General features: G+C 39.0%; 1 protein-coding gene across 1 annotated transcript in view; it reads left to right on the forward strand.

Annotated features, from left to right (window-relative positions):
- CACNA1I (calcium voltage-gated channel subunit alpha1 I) overlaps positions 1-20,581 on the forward strand; it is a 176,897-nt gene that overhangs the window by 82,257 nt on the left and 74,059 nt on the right. The window contains exons 7-8 of the mRNA XM_032221147.1: positions 2,474-2,780; positions 4,647-5,056. Of these exons, the coding sequence (XP_032077038.1) occupies positions 2,474-2,780; positions 4,647-5,056 (717 nt within the window). The remainder of the gene's footprint in view (positions 1-2,473; positions 2,781-4,646; positions 5,057-20,581) is intronic.

Raw genomic sequence — 20,581 nt, forward strand, 5'->3', positions numbered from 1 at the left:
CTCCAAATACCGCATGTATTTAACAATTCTAAAGCACCCTGTTGTTCTTCACATGTCTGCAAACCAGTGAATCAGGTGAATTAAAAGCGAATACTATTTTAACAGATTTCATAAATCTTGCAAAATGTGTGCGATGGAAAGAACTTTACATTACAATACATCCAGCCGCTCAGCAGTTGGCCATCTAGCTTGCCCTCATTCAAAAACTTCCAGCAAGTAGGAATCCCCCAGTTTTGAAGCAAAGTGTTCCATTGGTAACATTCTTCCTGGTATTCTGCCCGACTATTTTAAAACAGCTGTCAAAGGCTTTTAAAGAACACTGTTTTATTTTGAAATAGTGAACTGTTCTGATCCTGAAGCTGGCCAGGAAAGGCTTAGTTTTTCAAAGGCTAATTCAAGTGCTAGCAGAGGCCTGGCCCCTTTGAAATGCTAAAAGTGAATGAAATGACTATCAGATAGAGCCTTCTGGCACCTTTGTCTAGGTGAGCTGCGCAGCAAGAGTAGAAGGCCATCGCGGTCTATTGTTCTCTGGATAATTATGTTTGAAAGCTTCTAGGTGGAAAAACAGTAACTCTCTCCCTCCTTTTATGGCCTGGGGAGATGACAGTATTAAATCCTCCCTTTATTTTCTGTTACATCTTCCTAGCCTGAGGTTCATACAGTTGCTCTTTAGGCAGATTGAACTTTGAAAGATATTTAGAAAGATGCTTATTTGCTATTTTTATCCTGAGATTTATGTCATGTTGCACAGGATAATAGCAAATATTATTTTGTCTATGGGATGAAGGCTATGGGATAAGTAATGGATGGTGAAAAAATAAATTCAGTTATTGTTTGTTGTTAATTGGAATGACATGAGGATCTACATATCAACATGTTTGAGTCCTCTTTATAAAAAAAACAACCTTTTCATGACATTTAATTTAAGAGTAAGAACGTATATGATATTAGCATAACACCAGAACTACCATTATTAACATCCTTCCTGAGTTTTTAAAATAAGAATAAATATTGTTATCGTGTATGGTTTTAAAAAACAAACCAGAAGTATAGAAGTGTTTGTTTTTTTAACTAGAAAATAAAAACAGGCTTACAATCTAAATGATCTTTATCGAATCTGGTGATTTCCAGTAGTTAGGTTAGGTTAGGTTTATTGGATTTATATGCCGTTCTTCTGCTAAGGATTCAGGGCAGCATACAACATAAAAGAAAACACATATTACAAAAATTAAAAGGGACATTAAATAAAGTATCCAAAAAAAACCCCAATTGATATTTACAATAAAAATTTAAAAATTAAATTAAAATTAACAGCCAAATTAATCCTATATTTTATTCTATTCAGGCCAGGCCGGCTTGCTGGAAAAGCCAACTTTTTAGGGCCCGTAGGAAGGACCGGAGGTCGGGGATTATACGAAGCTTAAGTAAAGCTAGTTAAAGTACAGTTCTCATTATATGAAGCCAGTAGAGGAGGATATATGTGTATATCAGGGTTCCGGATCCCGTTCCAACTGGTACGGTGGGAACGGGCCCGGCAACGTCCACATGGACGTACACGGCACACGCGCACATGCACGCAGCTCATGCATGCGCCGTACTGTCGAGTGACACCTCTGCAAGCCTCCACGATGCTCCAGCTGCTCAGCAGAGCATCACGCAGGCACTGTATGCGTCATGCGCGTTCACGGAAGCACCAAAGACTTTAAAGGCAGGTACGGCGTGTGGACGGGTGGGCCCTCCGGAGCACCATACCGGAAGGGTACCCAGTGCTCTGGGCAGGCTCTGGTACACCCGTACCAGGGTGTACTGCCTGCAACCCACCACTGGTGTATATATATGTATGTAATGTGTGTGTGTGTGTGTTTGTGTGTGTGTGTGTACACATACACCCACACCCACACACATACTCTCCATCTATCTATCTATCTATCTATCTATCTATCTATCTATCTATCTATCTATCTATCGCAGGCATCAGAAATTCATTTTTAATGTGTTCACAGAAATAAAGTGACAATAAAGTTTATCTTACCTTATCTTAATTGATAGAATGGAAAGGGCAAATCAATATGGCCTCTGTTGTCGTGCACATCCATAGGCAGGAATGGAATTTTCCCTATTTTAAAGTATTTCATTTTAGCAGCGTTAAACACATTTGAGGCTTATGCTGTAATATTTCTATTGCATTTTTAGACTTTCATCCTAAAATGTCAGGAAAATGTGGCACTGATGTTCAGCAATCTTACAGCTAAAATTTGACAGTGGAAGCAAAATGAATTGCAGGTTCTGAGGAAAAGATTTTGCAATCCTTGGGACTCTAGACTACACACACACACACACACACACACACACACAAACACACACATCAGTGTTTTATGCCTTGGGGTTATTTTTACCTTTAATCACCCCCCCCCCCTTACACACAAACCCCTGCCATTAATGCTTAATCCATGCCTTTTCTCTTGTTTCTCAGGTGGGGTCCTTTTTTATGATCAACCTGTGCCTAGTAGTCATTGCCACCCAATTTTCCGAGACCAAGCAACGAGAACACCAACTGATGCAGGAGCAGCGAGCACGGTACCTGTCCTCCAGCACTGTGGCCAGCTATATGGAACCCGGAGATTGTTACGAAGAGATCTTCCAATATGTCTGCCACATTGTTCGTAAAGCTAAGCGTCGCACCCTTGGCTTCTACAACAGCCTGCAGGATCGTCGTCTCGGTCCAACAGAACCAGGCACTGCCAAACAGAGAGTGATTGGAAAAGACCGGAAGCAATACTGTAAGGTTTATAAACTAAGCTTGCCAAATTAAGGGGTGCGGGGTGGGAAGTATAAATGACTATTGAGGCCCTCACTGTAAATCAGACTACAGATAGTTCTTGACTTATGACCAATCACTTAGGGACTATGCAAAGTTATGATGAAACGTTCCCCCCCCCCAAAAAAGGACTTATGACCCCAATTTGAAGTTCTGATGGTTGCTCGTCCCACAGTCACGTGATGCGCCTTGGGCACCTGGCAACCAGGCCATATTTACAGCCATTTTCAGCATTTCATGATCATATATATATATATGTTATACTTATGCTGATAAATAAATAAAGGGAGACTAGTATAGATCTATTTCAAGCTATTTAGCTCTCATCAGCTAGCCATACCCAAGTTTGGGAATCTCTATATATATATATTGCTGAAACCAGCATTTATTTCCAGATTCCAGAATAAAAAACCACCCATTACAGAAAATGGGTGATTCGCCTAACAACTACTGCAAAAAAAAAAAAAAAGTCATAAAATTAAATCAGTCATTTAATGACTGGCAGGACTGTAATTCCTGAGTCAATTAAGGTCACAAGTCAAAGACTATCTTTACAAGGTATCAGCCATTAGACAGTTCTTTTCCAGATTTTTTTTAAAAAATATTATAAATGTTCTGGTTTAAATTGTACAAACGTCTTTATAAAAATGCATTTGTATATCAAGTTTCTATTAACTGGAAACATATGGAAAATGTGAGCATTTTTAGAATGAAATTGCATCCCAAAATTCAAAGGATAGCTGAATCCTGATTTGTATGATAGCAAAAAAAGAAAAAAAAATTAAAACAGGATTACTTAACTAAGAATGGTGGCTGAACATCGTTATGTTCCATCCCTATTTAAAACAATTGTTATACCAAGGTTAACAGAAGGTACTATATAGCAGTGATCCACAACCTTTCGGGTTCCCTGGACCAGCAGTTTCATTTAACATGGTGGTAGCAGCAGTGGGGGGAGGATGGTTTTGCATGCACAACCTAGCTCCTGTCCATGTGCAAATGAATGCTTTGCACATTCACATGCTGCTTGCAAGGGACGTCAATGAATTATTATTATTTGTTCTAGCCACTCATCTCCAAATCGTTATGTGAGGAGATTGATATGCTGCCTTTGAATTCTCACAAGATTACTTTCATAACCACTAAAATCTCATGTGATCCAGTGGCCTTTTTCCTGCAATGCATATGGTTATCATTGAGCTATGGCCTTTTTTTCAGATCCTACAAAACTATTTTAGCTGTAGAAAATCAGCAAAATGTGACTTTGTCAATGCTACTTTTTTTAAAAAAGAATCATATGCTTGTCAAGTCAAATATGCCTTTCCAGTTCTGCTCCATTTGCCAAGATAAGCTTTTTTGGATGATTTGACATATTATGTAGTAGCAAAGTCAGACTTACCATATTTTATATGCACAACATATAATATTTGAAATATTTTTGTTATGAGATCAATAAGGCTCCCTAGTTTTTAAAGAAACAAGCTTTCAATATTTTTTTTAACCTCCAATATGTTACATATAGGTCATGGCTCTTATTTAATGATTCTTGCAGTCTAGAGAATTATTCCATCCATGCTATGTGGCTGAACACAATTGAGTGCAATCTATTGTGGCTGAAGTAGAGCGTATCTCTTAGAGACAAGCAATCTCCATTTAAAGTCTCTGATGAGATGTTTAACTCTAGCAGTTCCAGTGCTTCATTTTCTTCTCCATTAAAATGGCCAACAACCCATTTGCTTTGCGTAATTAAATATTGAGATGCAGAACTGTATTACAAATAGGGCATTTTTAAGCCTTACATTTAATCTTTTTGTGTATTATTATCCAGCACGTTGCCGGAAACATTCTTCTATTGATTACATGCCTCAAGGACTTGGTCAGCCTACTAGCAAGACACTGGTCTCTGAAGCCAGCAACTGCCCCAAATGTTACAAGACCCAGCAGGAAGCAACCCAAAGACTTTCTGTGCTTGATAGTGTCAATTCAGATCAGGAAGATGGAGAAAAAGTCTGTGACCAAGAGGGAGATGGCGGGAAAGGAGTCATGGAGTCTAACACGGATTTGGAAAAAGAAGAGGATGATGGAGAAGAGAGAGGACAGCTCATGCTTTGCAATGATATGTGGCAAGAAGTAAGAGTCAAATTGAGGGGAATTGTGGATAGCAAATACTTCAACCGTGGAATAATGATTGCAATCCTCGTAAATACCATCAGCATGGGCATTGAGCATCATGAACAGGTAAGGGACTGATAGGCACCTGAAACCAAAAAAATTAATTCAGTATCCTGGGAGAAAATTGTAAAGTTTTGAAAGGATGGATAATTAGCATGTTGCAACCCCTAGAATATGTATTGTGGATAGCAACATGACATTACCCATATTTGTTTACTTATCTAGGAAATTTGGCAACCTATGGGACTTGTGAGTTATAGGACCAATGCAATCAAGTAGCAGCAATTTAATGCTGAGTTGAAACGAGACTCTACCATATCACCATCACAAGTACAATCACTGAATGAAGACTTTGTGGTAGATAAATCTTACTGGATAGTTGGTAGACTGAAGCCAGAATCTTAGAACTAAGATTCTATTGGTATTTGACTTGAAAATGGGACAAATGAATTAGACAGGCATTAATCTGTTGGTTAATAGATCCAAAAACCACATATATTAGGACCAATCAAAACTACTATCAAACTTTTAAGCATCCAGATTTCATTTTTAAATCTTTAATCTGAATGTTAAGTATAATTGATAGAATATGAAAAATAAAAATATAGGTATTAAAAGTTTGTACTTTGTAAACATTTTGAGAAAGAGAAGCAGGAAGAGTTGTACAAATTAAATTAGAGCAATCGCTGCTAAATTCAATGGCACCAAAGACTGATGGAACCAAATAAGTGTAGTAGCTGTCATTTCATTTAACAAAAATTAAAATCTACTTGTTCTGCAAATGTACCCATTAGGAAAATATTTACTGACTTTTGCTTACATGCTAATTGAACTACATATTATAGTTGCTAATTGAACTACATATTATAGTTTTCAGATAAAAGCTGAACATTGTTTTTTAAGATTATCAGGACTTAGTTAAACGAATGTGTTCACTTCTAAGCAAATGTAGCTTCGTTAAAAAAAAAAAGAATAAGAGAATGTCCTGAATTGAACTTACTCTTCTCTAGTTCTAACTAATAGTTATTCATGTTCTGTGATTTTCTTTTGGTTTTCTTTATTCTCTGTCTATCTGTATTTGGCCCTCACATCAAATATATATCTTCTTTTTGTCCCTCTCAACTGCCCATCCCTTCTCTGCCTATTCTTGTCTTTGCCACCTCCTCCTCCCACCTCTCTCTCTCTCTCTCTCTCTTTCTGTGTTAATTTTCCTTCATTAGCTAACTGAAATCCTTAGTCTATTTGGCTTACTCTAATATGCTCTCTGGGGATAGCACAGGCACTTCACCCTCTGCTCAAAGCAAATCCATCAGCTTGCCACTATTTCCAGCTTAATTAAGAGACAGAGAAGTGCAGCCTGTCTGAACAGGGTAGGAAAGAATCAGGTGAACTAAGCTCCAGAAAGCTTTTTGCCTCTCCAAGTCACAGAGTGGTCAAGAACCACCATTCCTGGGTGTTTCTATCTGATGAAGAATGGATTAATGTCAGAAAGAAGTGGTTGTATTCTGCCATCCATAAATGTGGCTCTCTCCCTGGTCCACGCCCTAGCATTTAATGATTGGTACTAATTCACTGTCACTTGAGTGGGCTGTAAGTCATCTATGCCAAGCCTCAAATGTTTGTACTGACAGTCTAAAGCTCAGTGGGCGTAGCTGACTGCAGTGGGGGCAGGGGAGCAAGCTATTTTGAAGGCAAATCTATGAGGCTCAAAAAAATCTGCATTAGAATCTTTATAATTCTAGCCAGAAAAAGGAGCTTGACAGCCCTTGTTCTTGCAAAGGTTATTTTAAAAGTGGGAACAATGCACCAAGAGATTGTAAATGCACAAATGATGACTGTACTTATTATCTGTAAATGGTTCAGTGCTGGATGCCATACAATAACTTCATTAAAACAAACAAGCAAGTAAACACCGCCTGCAGGCTTGGAATCTAAATAGAGGCAGTTCTGAGAAAATTGACTAATCCAATTTTTAAAGGGTTTTTACTTTAATTTCCCCCCCCCCAAGAGTTGTTTTGAATTTTTTTTCACATCATACATGAACAGCCTTAGTTTGGCCTCATGTAAATTTATGGGCACATTTCAGTGTTAAATGTCAATTATCAGCAGTTAATTCTTGCAAGTTAGTTCTGTTCCTCTATATAATATATTTCCAGTCATTGCATCCTAGTATACTGTAGGTGGTCTGTGGAAAGCTTATTTTCTGACTACTTTTAAAACAAATTATGGATTCTGACCCTATGCAACATATTTACCTAGGGATTGCAGAGGTTAGAATCTAATATATTTGGAAGGCAGCAAGTTAGGAAAGGTTGAATAGGATAATTTTGCACATATTAATACTATTCCAGTCCCATCAAAAACATCTCCTGGGATGTTCCCTTTTTCAGCAGTCTTTTTCGACCTGCTCTCCTCTAAATTAATTGGATTACAGCATATCTGTAAGACATCAGGTTGAAGGAGACTGTCTTTCATGATGTTTCAGTATATCAATAAATGGAGTCAATGATAATATTTTTTTAAAAAAAATGTGTGTGAGCAGCATGGTTGCCAATTGGTGAAGATGTTCACTTCCAACTCAGAAGATTGAGAGTTCAATCCTGGATAGTGATAGATGTTTCTTTCCTAGGGCTCAGAGAGAGAAAAAAGTGCTGTGAGCTCCTTGTAGGTTGGTTTATGGTTTATTAAACTTGTATGCCGCCCTATTCCCCCGGGGGGACTCAGGGCGGCTAACAAACTCATAGGGGAGGGGGTAATACAAAAAACAAACAAGACAAAACAATTACAGAAAAACAGATTAAAACTCCTCAACAGCCACAACAATTCGAGTGGGGCTGGGAACTCATCAGCCCCAGGCCTGTCGGAACAGCCAGGTCTTAACGGCTTCGCGGAAAGCCTGAAGGGTGGTGAGGGTCCGAATCTCCATGGGGAGATCGTTCCAGAGGGCCGGAGCAGCCACAGAGAAGGCCCTCCCCCGGGGGGTCGACAGTCGAACTGGGTAGCTGATGGAATCCGGAGGAGGGCTAATCTGTGGGATCTAATTGGTCGCAGGGAGGTAATTGGCAGGAGGCGGTCTCTCAAGTACCCAGGTCCGATACCATGTAGGGCTTTAAAAGTAACGACTAGCACCTTGAAACGTATCCGGAGTCTAATAGGCAGCCAGTGCAGCTCGCGGAGGATAAGTGTAACGTGGGTGTACCGAGGTGCACTCACAATCGCTCGCGCGGCCGCATTCTGGACAAGCTGAAGTCTCCAAATGCTCTTCAAGGGCGCCCCCATGTAGAGCGCATTACAATAGTCCAGTCTTGAGGTCACAAGGGCATGAGTGACTGTTCTGGTGTTAGAAGGGCATCTGGCCAGTAAATGCTCAGCTCCATCTAGTCACTTTGACTCTACCCCAGATTAAGGGATTACAGGGTCATTAAGAAAGAGGTTATTTTTTAATGATAATATTGTTTTGTGTATATACCCTGTTTTCCCCAAAATAAGACCTCCCCAGATAATAAGCCCAATCGGGCTTTTGAGTGCATGTGCTAAAATAAGCCCTCCCCTGAAAATAAACTGTCCCCAAAAATATTTCCAACACAGCAGCAGCCATGAGGTGACCACGCTTGCCGCCTCCTGCACTTCCAAAATTATAAGACCTCACTGAAAATAAGGCTAAGTGCTTATTTCAGGGGTCAAAAGAAAATAAGACCCTGTCTTATTTTTGGGGAAACACGGTATGAATTCTGCTGTTGGTTGAGCCTAATTTTATTCTACTCAAGCCTTTGGTTCTTCAACTGATATGTGTGCTTGCTTCAGTGATGATATTCTTTTGACCATGATTCAGATTTCTTTTAAGAAATTTTAAAGTTTAGCAAATGGGACATTTGTCTGATAACTTATTTAAAAACCAATATGTTATTGGTGCTTACTGAAAAAAAAAATACCAAAGATTTAGGAAGTAGCTCTGTGATGGTATTCATTCATTCATTCATTCATTCATTCATTCATTCATTCATTCATTCATTCATCATTCATTCATCATTCATTCATTCATTTCTATAGCCTCCTTTATCAGTCAGTGACTGATTTACAATTCAGTTTACAATTCAAAGAAATAGATTATAATTAAAATACTAAAAACACATTTTAAAACAATAGAACGATATAATTCTAAGTCAGCATATCTAAAACAATTTATCTATGTTATATGCTACCCAAATTATAAGTTTATTGATCCTACCGTATTTTAAAGATGAATGGACATTTCAGTTAAAATTTGCATCTATGTTTGCTTTCTCCAAACACATATCACCTTCAGTTTTTTTTAAAAAAAAATAGTATTAATTCTTCTCTAATTGAAACCTCTCTAATCATTGGTTTGCAGAAATATGCACTGCAACTATATCTCTGAAAGCAGTAAATTTCAAAATCCTGTGAGTTGATTATCACAAGATAAAGGATATAAGAAAACATACCAATGAACTTCTAAACCTACATGGTATCTACTGTTTTTCCAACAAATAACAGCATTCTAGAAGATAGCTGATATCTTGGGAATTTATGACTTACACAGTTAAGGATTTTATATGTAAGAAAGCCTTGTTAACAGGGCAGCAAACACTGCTGTCACAATGTGAACAAGAAAGAAGGTTGTCATGACAGAGAAGAGAGTGACAGGGTCAGTAATCCCTCGGTTTAGTCACCTGTTGCAATCTGAAGATTCCTCGCCATGATTTTTATGACACTGTGACTTCCAATGCATTTGCTTTGAGTTCAGGTCACTTCTTACTGCTTCTTTTACATCTGCTACAGTAAAGCAGATGATGTCCTGCCTCATCTCCTCTGCATACTAATTAGTCTGTTTTGAAATCTGCAATATTGGGGAAAAAATCTTCATTCCTATTGTCCTTGTTCTACCTTTAATAAAATTCAGCAAAAGCCTTCCTGTTGTTATCATTTTGCTCTTTATAGAACCCTCTGGCATGCCTGGTACCTGTTTTACGGCAGGTTGATATACCTTTCTTTTTGTTGTTTAGAACGTTTCAAGGTGAGACATAGCCAGTTATTCAGCCCCATGCATTACAAGCAATTGACCAATATCTACCAAAATCAACACCTTTTCAGTTACAAAGAACTCAACACAGTTAAGCCACTGTCCATAATACTGATAATCTAAACAAGGACTGCTGTTGTAAGCATAAGAACCTGGAATTGGCATGCTTACTATAGTTTGATAGTCCTGTGAAATGGCTGTGAATAATATTGCTGTGAATAATTTTGTAGACACTCCGGATAGCCAGACAGTGAAAAAAGAAAATGTAGGAACAGGCAGGCTGTGTCTATGAAGGAATAAAATGAAATAGAACTGAGAACAAAGGTCAGGAGGAACCTTACATCTCCATGCTTGACAAATAAACTAGCCAGATGTACTATATGCAGCAGAAAATTAAGCTGAGGAAGTACTTCCTGATTGGGATCTACTACTCAGTAGCATCCAAGACAATACATACCCAACAGAGGTGGTACTCTGCTGGTTCGCCCCGGTTTGGACGAACTAGTAGTGGCAGTGATGGGAGGCTCCGTCCATTTGCCCAGATGTCATCATGAATGCTCTGTGCATGCACAGGAGCACTGCATTTCATGCCTGATCCTCTTACCTGGTTCGGAACCAGGAGCGCACACCTGTGTTTGCTTGCTTCTCTCACGCATGGCACTTCTGCACATGCGCAGAGTATCTGTGATGACATCTGGCCAGGTGGGCAGAGCCTCCCGCTGCAGCCACTAGTGATTTGCCTGAATTGAGGTAAATCAGCAGAATACCACCTCTGATACTCAAGGTAAATGAGAGTATGACTGTATTAATCTAGGCAGCTTAGCCTAAACAAAATTGATGTTCAATTCAGAGGAGAGCAATATATATATAAAAAGAAATAGTGTTGTTGTTGTTTTTAAAAAGGGAAGATCTGTCATAAAAGAAAGATTAAAGAACATGAAATGGGTAACATTTTAATTGGTGGTGACTAAAGGGAGACAAGAGCCTGGATAATTACTTGCTAATAAAAAGCTGTCAACACAAGACATACAAGGAAAAAGTTATCCAGAGGAGGGAGGGAGGAAGGAAGGAAGGAAGGAAGAGGAAGGAAGGAAGGAAGATTCAGACCTGAAATAAAATAATTGTTTATTTTAAATGTATGTAAAAACCTGGAATAATGTACCGTATATACTCGAGTATAGGCCGACCCGAATATAAGCCGAGGCACCTAATTTTACCACAAAAAACTGGAAAAGTTATTGACTCGAGTATAAGCCTAGGGTGGGAAATGCAGCAGCTACCGGTAAATTTCAAAAATAAAAATAGATACCAATAATGTTTTTGAATATTTATTTCAAAGAAAAACAGTAAACTAGCGGTGTATTCAATGAAATATTTCACTCACCTCATGATGCTGATGTCCCGCTGTGATGATGATGTCCCATGCAGCCGCAGGAGCGATGTCCCGCCTCCTATGACACACGGCACAGTGATTCCTATCATTGGATCAATGTACCAGAGGAGGTGGGACATCGCTATGTGGCTGCTTGCCATAACAAGGAGGAGGTGGGACATCGTTGCAGAGCGGCAGGAGGGGGAGGAAGGGGAATCGTAAGACAGCCCTGCATTACATTAGAACGTGAGGAGGGGGGATGGTGCGGTGCGCGCTGCGCGGCAAACTGACACAGAGGGAGGGGAAACTCACAGGGGCACTGGGCCATTCACAAGCGTCACCCAGCGGCATGGCCCCGCCCCTTTTTCTCCTCCATTTCGGGCAAATTTTTCACTGACTCGAGTATAAGCCGAGGCGGCTTTTTTCAGCCCAAAAAGTGGGCTGAAAAACTAGGCTTATACTCGAGTATATACAGTACTATTCATTCATAGCAGTGTTCTCAAACTCAGCAATTTTAAGATGTGTGGATTTAACTTCCAGAATTACCCACCCAGCATGAGCAGAGGCAAACCAGGAAAATTTAAAACAGTTTAAAATCCCTTCTTCTGAGTGTTCCCCAGTAAAAGCAATAGCACTTAGACTTGTATACCGCTTCACAGTGCTTAACAGCCTTCCCTGCACTTAGTGCAGAGTCAGCATATTGCGCCCCCCGCCCAAACAATATGGGTTCTCATTTTACCCACCTTGAAAGGATGGAAGGCTGAGTCAATCTTGAGCCGGTGAAATTCGAACTGCAGAACTGCTGGCAATCAGCAGTCGGCAGAAGTAGCCTGCAGTATTGCATTCTAACCACTGTGCCACCACAGCTCATAATATAATATAATAATAATAAGTAGCACTAATCAGGCTGCATCTCCTGGAAAAAAAAACTGGTGAAATCAAAGTCCTCCTCTTAAGAACTTCTGTCTTTAGCCCAACCCTAGGGAAATATGAACAGGAAATTGCTTTGGGTCTTCTTGCCCAAGGCCCAGAGATATCACACTTAACAAACATTGTGCCAATCCTAAAACAAAGGGTAACTATGCAATTGCACAGTCCTACATATAAAGAAGCTTTTAATGAAAAACTCCCTGAAGAAAATTCTAGATATAAAAAAGAGAAGGCAAGGGAAGGCAATCATATTTGGATTGATAATTCTAAATAAAATTGATATAATCAGTTTTACTAGTTATTTACTACCTCTTTGAATTCTTGAATTTCAATACATACTCAAGCTTTAGACAGGGATCACCTGTTTCTCTTGATTAGAATTCATGGATACTAAAAATCTAAAGCATCGGTATTCATAAGAAAAACAAAGCCACATAGTTGTATAATGAATGGAAATGAAATCAGATACTTGCCTTCAAATATTTAGGCATGGTCTTTCATGCACAGAGGACTTAGACATTGCACCAAGTAGCTGAAACAATTTCAAAATTGTCGATAACAATTAAGATTCTTCAGAACCAGAAGGATCATTGGCTACCATTAGCATACTATAGGGCAGATTCACCAAAATTTCATAATAAAATACACCTGCTCATCTGACTGTGGATAAATAGAAACTGTCTATTTATTTACTATATGATTACTTCATTGCAATTTTTATAAGAATCTGTGCAAGGATTACATATTGCTGCCACACACCCAGGAGGGACATAAGAGCTTTCCTATCATAGCAGCTGAAATTTGTGTGGTTGCAATGAAAATAAAAAGTAATACATTTTCATTTGATTAATTTTATTTTGTTTGTTTTACTCTTCATGATCTTTGATCATAATCAAAGTACTCTTTCCTTCCTTTTATAGACACCTGTCCTCAGATATATAAAATTTGTAGGATGATCAAATGTCAGCCCCCACCTGACTATTGACACACCCATTCAAAGAAAATGTTCCAACTCTGATATTTAGGCCCTGGACAATGGAAATCATATTGCAATTAAGCCCACCTTCAAAATTACAGTAGCTTTGGTAGAATAATAAAGAGATAACTAGTTTTCACCAGATTGCAGTGTTCTTTTGTGGGGGAAGGGGAAGAGATGGATTCCAGAATCATTGATCCAGGAATGGCACATTCCAGAAACTCCAGAACAGTGTTTCTGTCTAGATCAAGCATGTCCAATTCATGGCCTGTAGGCCACCTGCAGACCTGGATAGCTAGTAATGCGGGTCCGATATACTATATAACATTTTTTTAAAAATAAAGTAAGTTTATTATTTATATACATTAACTATCATATATATCAAAAGGTTGAAATCTAGGCTACAGATCATTCTATTCCAGGGGCAGTTTAGCAGTTTCTAGAAATGAATCTTCTGATGTAGTGCCTGGTATTCTGGATATGATCTTATGGTTTTATGAACAATGCCATTTTTATGAATTGTTTTTAATTTCTTGACTATTTTAGATTGACTAATTGATTGATTACACACCATCAAGTTATTGTCAACACTTAGTAACCACATAGATTTTTTTCCCCATGATCATCTTTCTTTAATCTGGTCCTTCAATAGTTCCAATGGTACCTTCATCAGTATTGTAACTGGATTGATCCATCTTGTTGTAAGTTGTCCTTGTCTTCTCTTTCCTTCTAGCTTTCCCAACATTAGAGCCTTCTTCAGAGGGCAAGGTCTTTGCATAATAGATCTGAAGTAGGATAATTCGAAGTTGGTCATTTATGCCTGGAGTGAGAACTGTGGAGTGATTTATTTGATGATCCATTTGTTTATTTTCTTGACTGCAGTTTTCAGGAGTCTTCCCCAACATCAAAGTTCAAAAGCATCAGCACTGTTCTTATCTTACTTTTTAAAAATCCATCTTTAGCTCCAACAAAGTGTCACAGGGACTATCATGGCTTGCACAATTCTGATTTTTGTACTTATAGATATACCGGAATATGCTCTCCAAGTCCTTCGTGATTCCTCAAGTCTAGTCTCCAGCATAATTTTTACTGCTTTTCCCTTAATATTGATGATTGAGCCTAAAAGACAGAAGCTATTCATAACTTTAATGTCTTCATTGTCAATTCTAAGCATAGTTGTTTTACTGTGGTCACTAGTTTGGTCTTTATATTTATGTCTCATTTTAGATCCATCTTATTTTGAGATTCAAATACTTCTGGCTTCCTAAATAACTCTCTTGGTCTTCTACCTGCTTCCCTCCTTTATTTTTATCTTTCGCAACAATGCAATAATTTAAGGGAAACCAGAAAGTGCTAATAATTATGTACAGAATGAAAATTCTTATTTTTCTGTCTTAGTTTGTGTAAACATCTGATTGTCTACAAACCACTTGTTACACCACAAAAAAGATACTATGAGATATCTGCGCTTCATAACTCTTGCTCTTTTGGAAAATCCTAGGAGGCCATTGCATAATAAATACAGTGAAGAGGTTTGACCAGAATGTTTCACTTGATTGAGCTTTTGTGTTTTGTGGGTTAATGTTTGGGGTGAGTTTTTTGGGTGGGAGTGCATTGGTTTTGGGGAGATTGGTTGGAATTGGTTTTGTTTTAAATATTTTCTTTCTAAGGCTAAGAATGGAAGCCAACCCTCTGGGAGTCACACACTAATAACATTGTCACCTTACGCCTTCTAACCTTCTCCAAAACAAAAATAGCCTGGAGTTGTGCTGCTGAAATTGGTCGTTTTGCTGTTCCCAGTGCTGGGAAGGACATAAATGGGATGGTTGGGGAATATGGATTGCCTACTGCTGTTTTAAAATTAGCTAAGCGGAACAAACCTTAGTTTGATTTTAAAATCTCAGTAGTGATTTCAGAAATATTTTCTGGAATCTTTTTTAAGAGTTCCTTGTGGCACTTGGGTCATAAAGCAAGTGATGATATCATTCTAATTTTGTATCTTTGAAGAAATAGAGGACCTTTCTTGCCCAATAAAGTTGTTTTTCTCAAGCTATGTGGGTGGCTGTAATTATGAATTACATTTTCGCCTTACTACTTCCCATTCTTTAGCTTTCTACCTTAATTATCTCTTGTTCCTGCTTATGTTTTGACTTTAATTTATATATCACATTCAGTGACAAGCATGTAGGGGCTTACAACACAAAAAAGAAATAACAATTTATTTGCTAACGTTTTAAGTTGTAATTTAATATAATAATTCAATGCAAATAAGCAATAGCTTGTTTCAATAATACTTCAATTATCCATTTCATGCTTTTCACTTTGCTTCTCTTTGAATCATATTCTGTTTGTTCATTTTTCTTTCAATCCTTATCTCTGAGTTTGTTGTTTTCCACTTTCTTTTTCTGGTTTCCTTTGTTTATTTAGTCCTCTAGATGTTCTTTTCTTTTTTCCCAGCTCCTTGAGTGGACTCATTTTCTGGTACAAAAAGGTATATTAGAAAAAGATAAGCATGTACACAATTGGTTAGAAAAACTCATTGCAAGGAGAAATAGGGAGTGAGCAGGAACGAATGACCTTTCCGGTAATGGACAGACAAGCATGACTTTTAAAACATCACATCCTCACTATGGTACAGAAAGAACAAAACAGCAGCTACAGAATGTCAGTGGAAGGAAGGAGAACAATAAATTCTTATATTCTAGATGCCACATTCAGTTTCTTATGGTTACTGACATAATTGTCTGGATGGAATCAAAATGAGTACAGTATCTTTCTTTTTTTGCTTTTGCCAAAATTCTGCTGCAGTACATTTGTGTGTACAGTTCATACATATAAACACACCAGTGGTGGGTTTCAAAATTTTTAGAACATTTTCTGTAGGTGTGGCCTGCTTTGTGAGAGTGGCTTGCCAGCCATGTGACTGGGTGGGCATGGCCAACTTGTAAAATGTGGTGAAACTCACTTAACAATGCTCTTGCCTAGCAACCAAAATGTTGGCTTAGAAACTCTGGCATTTGAAGCACGCAAGTCTTAAAGCTGTCAAGTTACAAGACCCTTGCACCCCTAACCCTTTAGAAAAAAAACCCCAGAAGTGTTCAAACTTGACAGCTTTAAGACTTGTGGACTTCAACTCCCAGAATTCCTCCTCTTGCTCTTCATCTTCATCTCTATCTCTATAGAAGAGGTTAGAACTGGCAGGAACCCACCCCTGAAACACAAACAGCAGTGGTGGGTTTCTAATTTTTTTACTACCAGTTCACTTGTGCCTGCATGCGCAGAAGGGTCCGGGTGGGTGGGCTGAGCCTCCCGCCACCACTACTACCAGTTCGCCCAATCCGAGCTGAATCGGGAGCAACTCACCTCTGACACACAGGTATACATCTGAACAGAAAGTATCAAGTATCATCAAGTACATCTAAACAGAAAGTGTCAAGAATGTTCACTTAGTTCACCTGGATGTGTACTTGTATTTATGTTGGGACAGTCTGTTATGGCCCACCAGCAGCCAGCAGTGTTGGCAGCAGATTCAGACAGTGAGGAGGTTGGGGAGGAACATGGGCCAGTCCTGAAGTCTGGAAAAGGCTCCGATGAGGGCTCTGTGTCGGAGGCAGAAAGGGGGCCAGAGCTATATGCCAGCTATCAGCTGCCTTCAGTGTCAGACATCATGAGGCAGATGAACAGCTGGATCCTGTTCTCAGTGTGTGCATGCGCAGAATTACCAGATGAAGGGAACAACTAAACAACAGGGGTCAACTTGGGAGTAAGGCCAGACAAAGAATGGCCCCTCCCAGATGAAATAAAAGAGGAGCTAAAGGGGAGTTTGTTAATTGGTTAGTGATTCTCCAAGACTCCTTGCCAAGTTCTGCAGATATCGGCCTGTCAGTTCTCCAAGCCAGATAAGGTCTGTGACTGCAAATCCTCCTTTGAAAGACTTTGCCAGCTGTGAATGAGCAGAATTCACTGTAAATTAATAAAAGGGAGTTTTGCCAGAACAAAGACATTGTTTCATGCTCTTGGAAGCCTCAGTCAGAACACAGTGCCACATTTTTTGGTTCCACCACAAAACCGCAGACGACAAAATCGCGGTCGACGAAAGCGCGCATTTGACATCATCACAGTGTGACGAAAACATCGCGCTGTGATCGAAAAATGTAAAAATAAAGCGAAAACCTTACCCTAACCCCCCCAAACCTAACCCTAAACCTAACCCTAAACCTAACCCTTAACCTAACCCTAAATCTAACCCTAAACCTAACCGTTAACGTAACGCTAAACCTAACACTAACCCTTAACCTAATGCTAAACGTAACCCTAACGCTCTAAACCTAACCCTAACCCTTAACCTAACCCTAACCCTAACCCTAAACCTAAACCTAACCCTTACCTTTATGTGAATCGGCTTGCTTTAATTTAATTTTTATTTCAATTTTTAATTTTTTTCGTCGCGCTGTGATGACGTCAAATGCACGCTTTCGTCGATCGCGCTTTTGTGGACCGCGGTTTTGACGGGTCATGCATTTTTTACTTCTAACTTTGTCATTTAGTTTGTGCTTGCAGTAATTTCTGATATAGTTTTATTATGTTTGCCAAATGGAAGAGCAGGGGTTTTCAAACATTTTTAGGATGTGGAGCTGATAGTTTTTTTAAAAAAAAATCAGAATGCCCCCAATTAAGAGCAAAATTATAGAGACAGAAAATTGGTTGAGCTCAAGTGACCTTTAATTCCCTTAATTTGTTAGTCATTTCCAGAACCCTAGGGTTCCATGCAACACAATATGAAAAACTCCAAGGAATTCTCATTAACTTACTCAATCACATGTAAAAAGGGGGGGGCTTCAATTACATGGTTGTAACATTTTTACTTTTTTAAAAAACCCGTCTGTAAACACTAAGTAAGAGAAGCTAGACTCTTATTCCTGGTTTTAAAAAGTCATGAAAGGTGTTTAAATAAAACATAGGGTGCTATGTTATCTGCAAATTAAAAGATTGGCCATAAAAGCTCAGGGCATCATTCTATGCTAAATCAAAAGTGGACTTAAGCCCTTATGCCCCACTCTGACTGGAAAAAGCAAAAATGGAAAGCATTCTACAAAATGATAATCCAAATTGAAGACAAAAGTATCACACCAAGTCATTATAGGCAATTATAATTTCCTAGTTAAACTAAAGACAACAACTTCTTTCCCCATTCACTTTTTCAAAGATCAACATAAGAAGTAAAATACAAAATAAGTTGTAATGTTATGTACGCTGTGGAGACTGATGTCAGACTGTAAACTGATATTCCTAGCCATAAAAATATACATGTCATAATGAAACTCTTTTCCTGAATCATTTAGATCAGCCAGAAAACTCACACACTCTCTCTCTCACACACACACACACACACAGTCATATGAAGTAATGTTTTGTAAAGGGTAGGTGAATGGCATTATTCTTTGAAGACGAAAAATTACACAGCTACCTCTCCTGACTCTTCTGCTCCTTTGAAAGATCTTAACACAAAGGCTAAAATAGAATTACAGAATTGTTTTGTTAGTTTTGGTTTTAATAAGGAAATTTTACTTCACCTAAGGAAAAGTCAGAGGTAACATTCGGTGGAACACTCTCTGGGGCACACTGTTTGGAGTATTTCTTGATGCAACTGTCTTTCAGGCAGTGGTGGGTTGCAGGCAGTACGCCCCGGTACGGGCATACCGGAGCCTGCCTGGAGCACCGGGTACCATTCCAGTACGGTGCTCCAGAGGGCCAACCTGCCCACCCAAGCTCCTTACCTGTCCTTTAAAGCCTTCGGCAATTCTGTGCATGCGTACAACACCTGTGTGATGCTCCACCGAGCCGCTGGAGCATTGCAGAGGCTTGCAGAAGCATCGCTGACAGGTACAACACATGTGTGCACCACGTGGGTATGCGCACACACGCTGTGTGCATCCATGTGGGCGACGCTTGGCCCGTTCCAACCGTACCGTACCTTTCAGGATACATGCTTTAATAAAACAATGCAATATCCACTGTGCATTTAATATAGTGAAATGTGATATACCAGTTATAGGGATAAAAGTATAGGTTAAATCTAAAAGGTCCCACATGTTTCACCATTTTTGAGTCTATCATGGATGCATGTCATAAGCCATCCTGCAGTATTGCTATTGTAGTAAAACTGGGAAATCACACTCCCTTTGCAGAGTTAATGTTATGAGTTTCATTTTGTTTTTGCTTTATAAGTTTGGCAACTGCATAAAACCTTGGATAGATGTGCAGGAATGCTTCTTTTCAATAACATTTATGGAATGTACAATACATGAACCTCAATATTAGGGCTACAATGGTTACTTTAAATTTAGTAGAGATTGTGTTGGACAAATATGTTGATTTAAAAATAAATGTGATGTCTTGCCAGCCCCCAGTTGAAAAATAGGGGAATGAATTTGCTTTCTGTAGTTACTTCTTATCCCCTCCCCAACAGAGCCCAAAGAGCTTCTACTGATTTTATAAACATTAACTCTGTAATTAATGGAAATCATGGCCATCCCAAAAATAATATAAAGAAATTTATGAAAAAAGTGAAATATTAAGGAAGAAATCACTTCAGAAGAATGAGCTGGGGATTAGGGGAATGCAGGGAGGTAAAAAGGAAGCACTTCATGTGAGGAATTTCTCACCTATCCAAAATGGCTGGTTTTAAAGAAATAATAATAATTCAGAAAGCTTTATACTTTGCATATTTCTTAAAAGTAAATTATATTATTGCAGTGTACATTCCTAGGCTTCAATCCTATGAATGCTCATGTAAGAGCCGAGGTGGCGCAGTGGTTAAATGCAGCACTGTAGGCTACTTCAGCTGACTGCAGTTCTGCAGTTCGGCTGTTCAAATCTCACCGGCTCAGGGTTGACTCAGCCTTCCATCCTTCCGAGGTGGGTAAAATGAGGACCCGGATTGTTGTTGGGGGCAATATGCTGACTCTGTAAACTGCTTAGAGAGGGCTGAAAGCCCTATGAAGCGGTATATAAGTCTAACTGCTATTGCTATTGCTATGTCGGAGCAAGCCACATTGAAACTGACTTAAGTGCTTGAGTGGTTTTGTGTCTGTGTGTAAGTGTGTGTATGTGTATGTGTTCCTTATTGCTAGAGAAACTTGGAGCAGATGGAAATGGAGTCAATCATCCCCACACTTCTCTAATTCTGTTTTTGATTTTGTATTTAGGGGAATTGGGAATCGCAATCAAATCTCTGGCATGGGAAAGTGTACCATTTCCTTATGTGCACCC

This window comes from Thamnophis elegans, chromosome 7 (genome assembly GCF_009769535.1).
Source record: "Thamnophis elegans isolate rThaEle1 chromosome 7, rThaEle1.pri, whole genome shotgun sequence".
NCBI classification, from domain to species: Eukaryota; Metazoa; Chordata; class Lepidosauria; order Squamata; family Colubridae; genus Thamnophis; species Thamnophis elegans.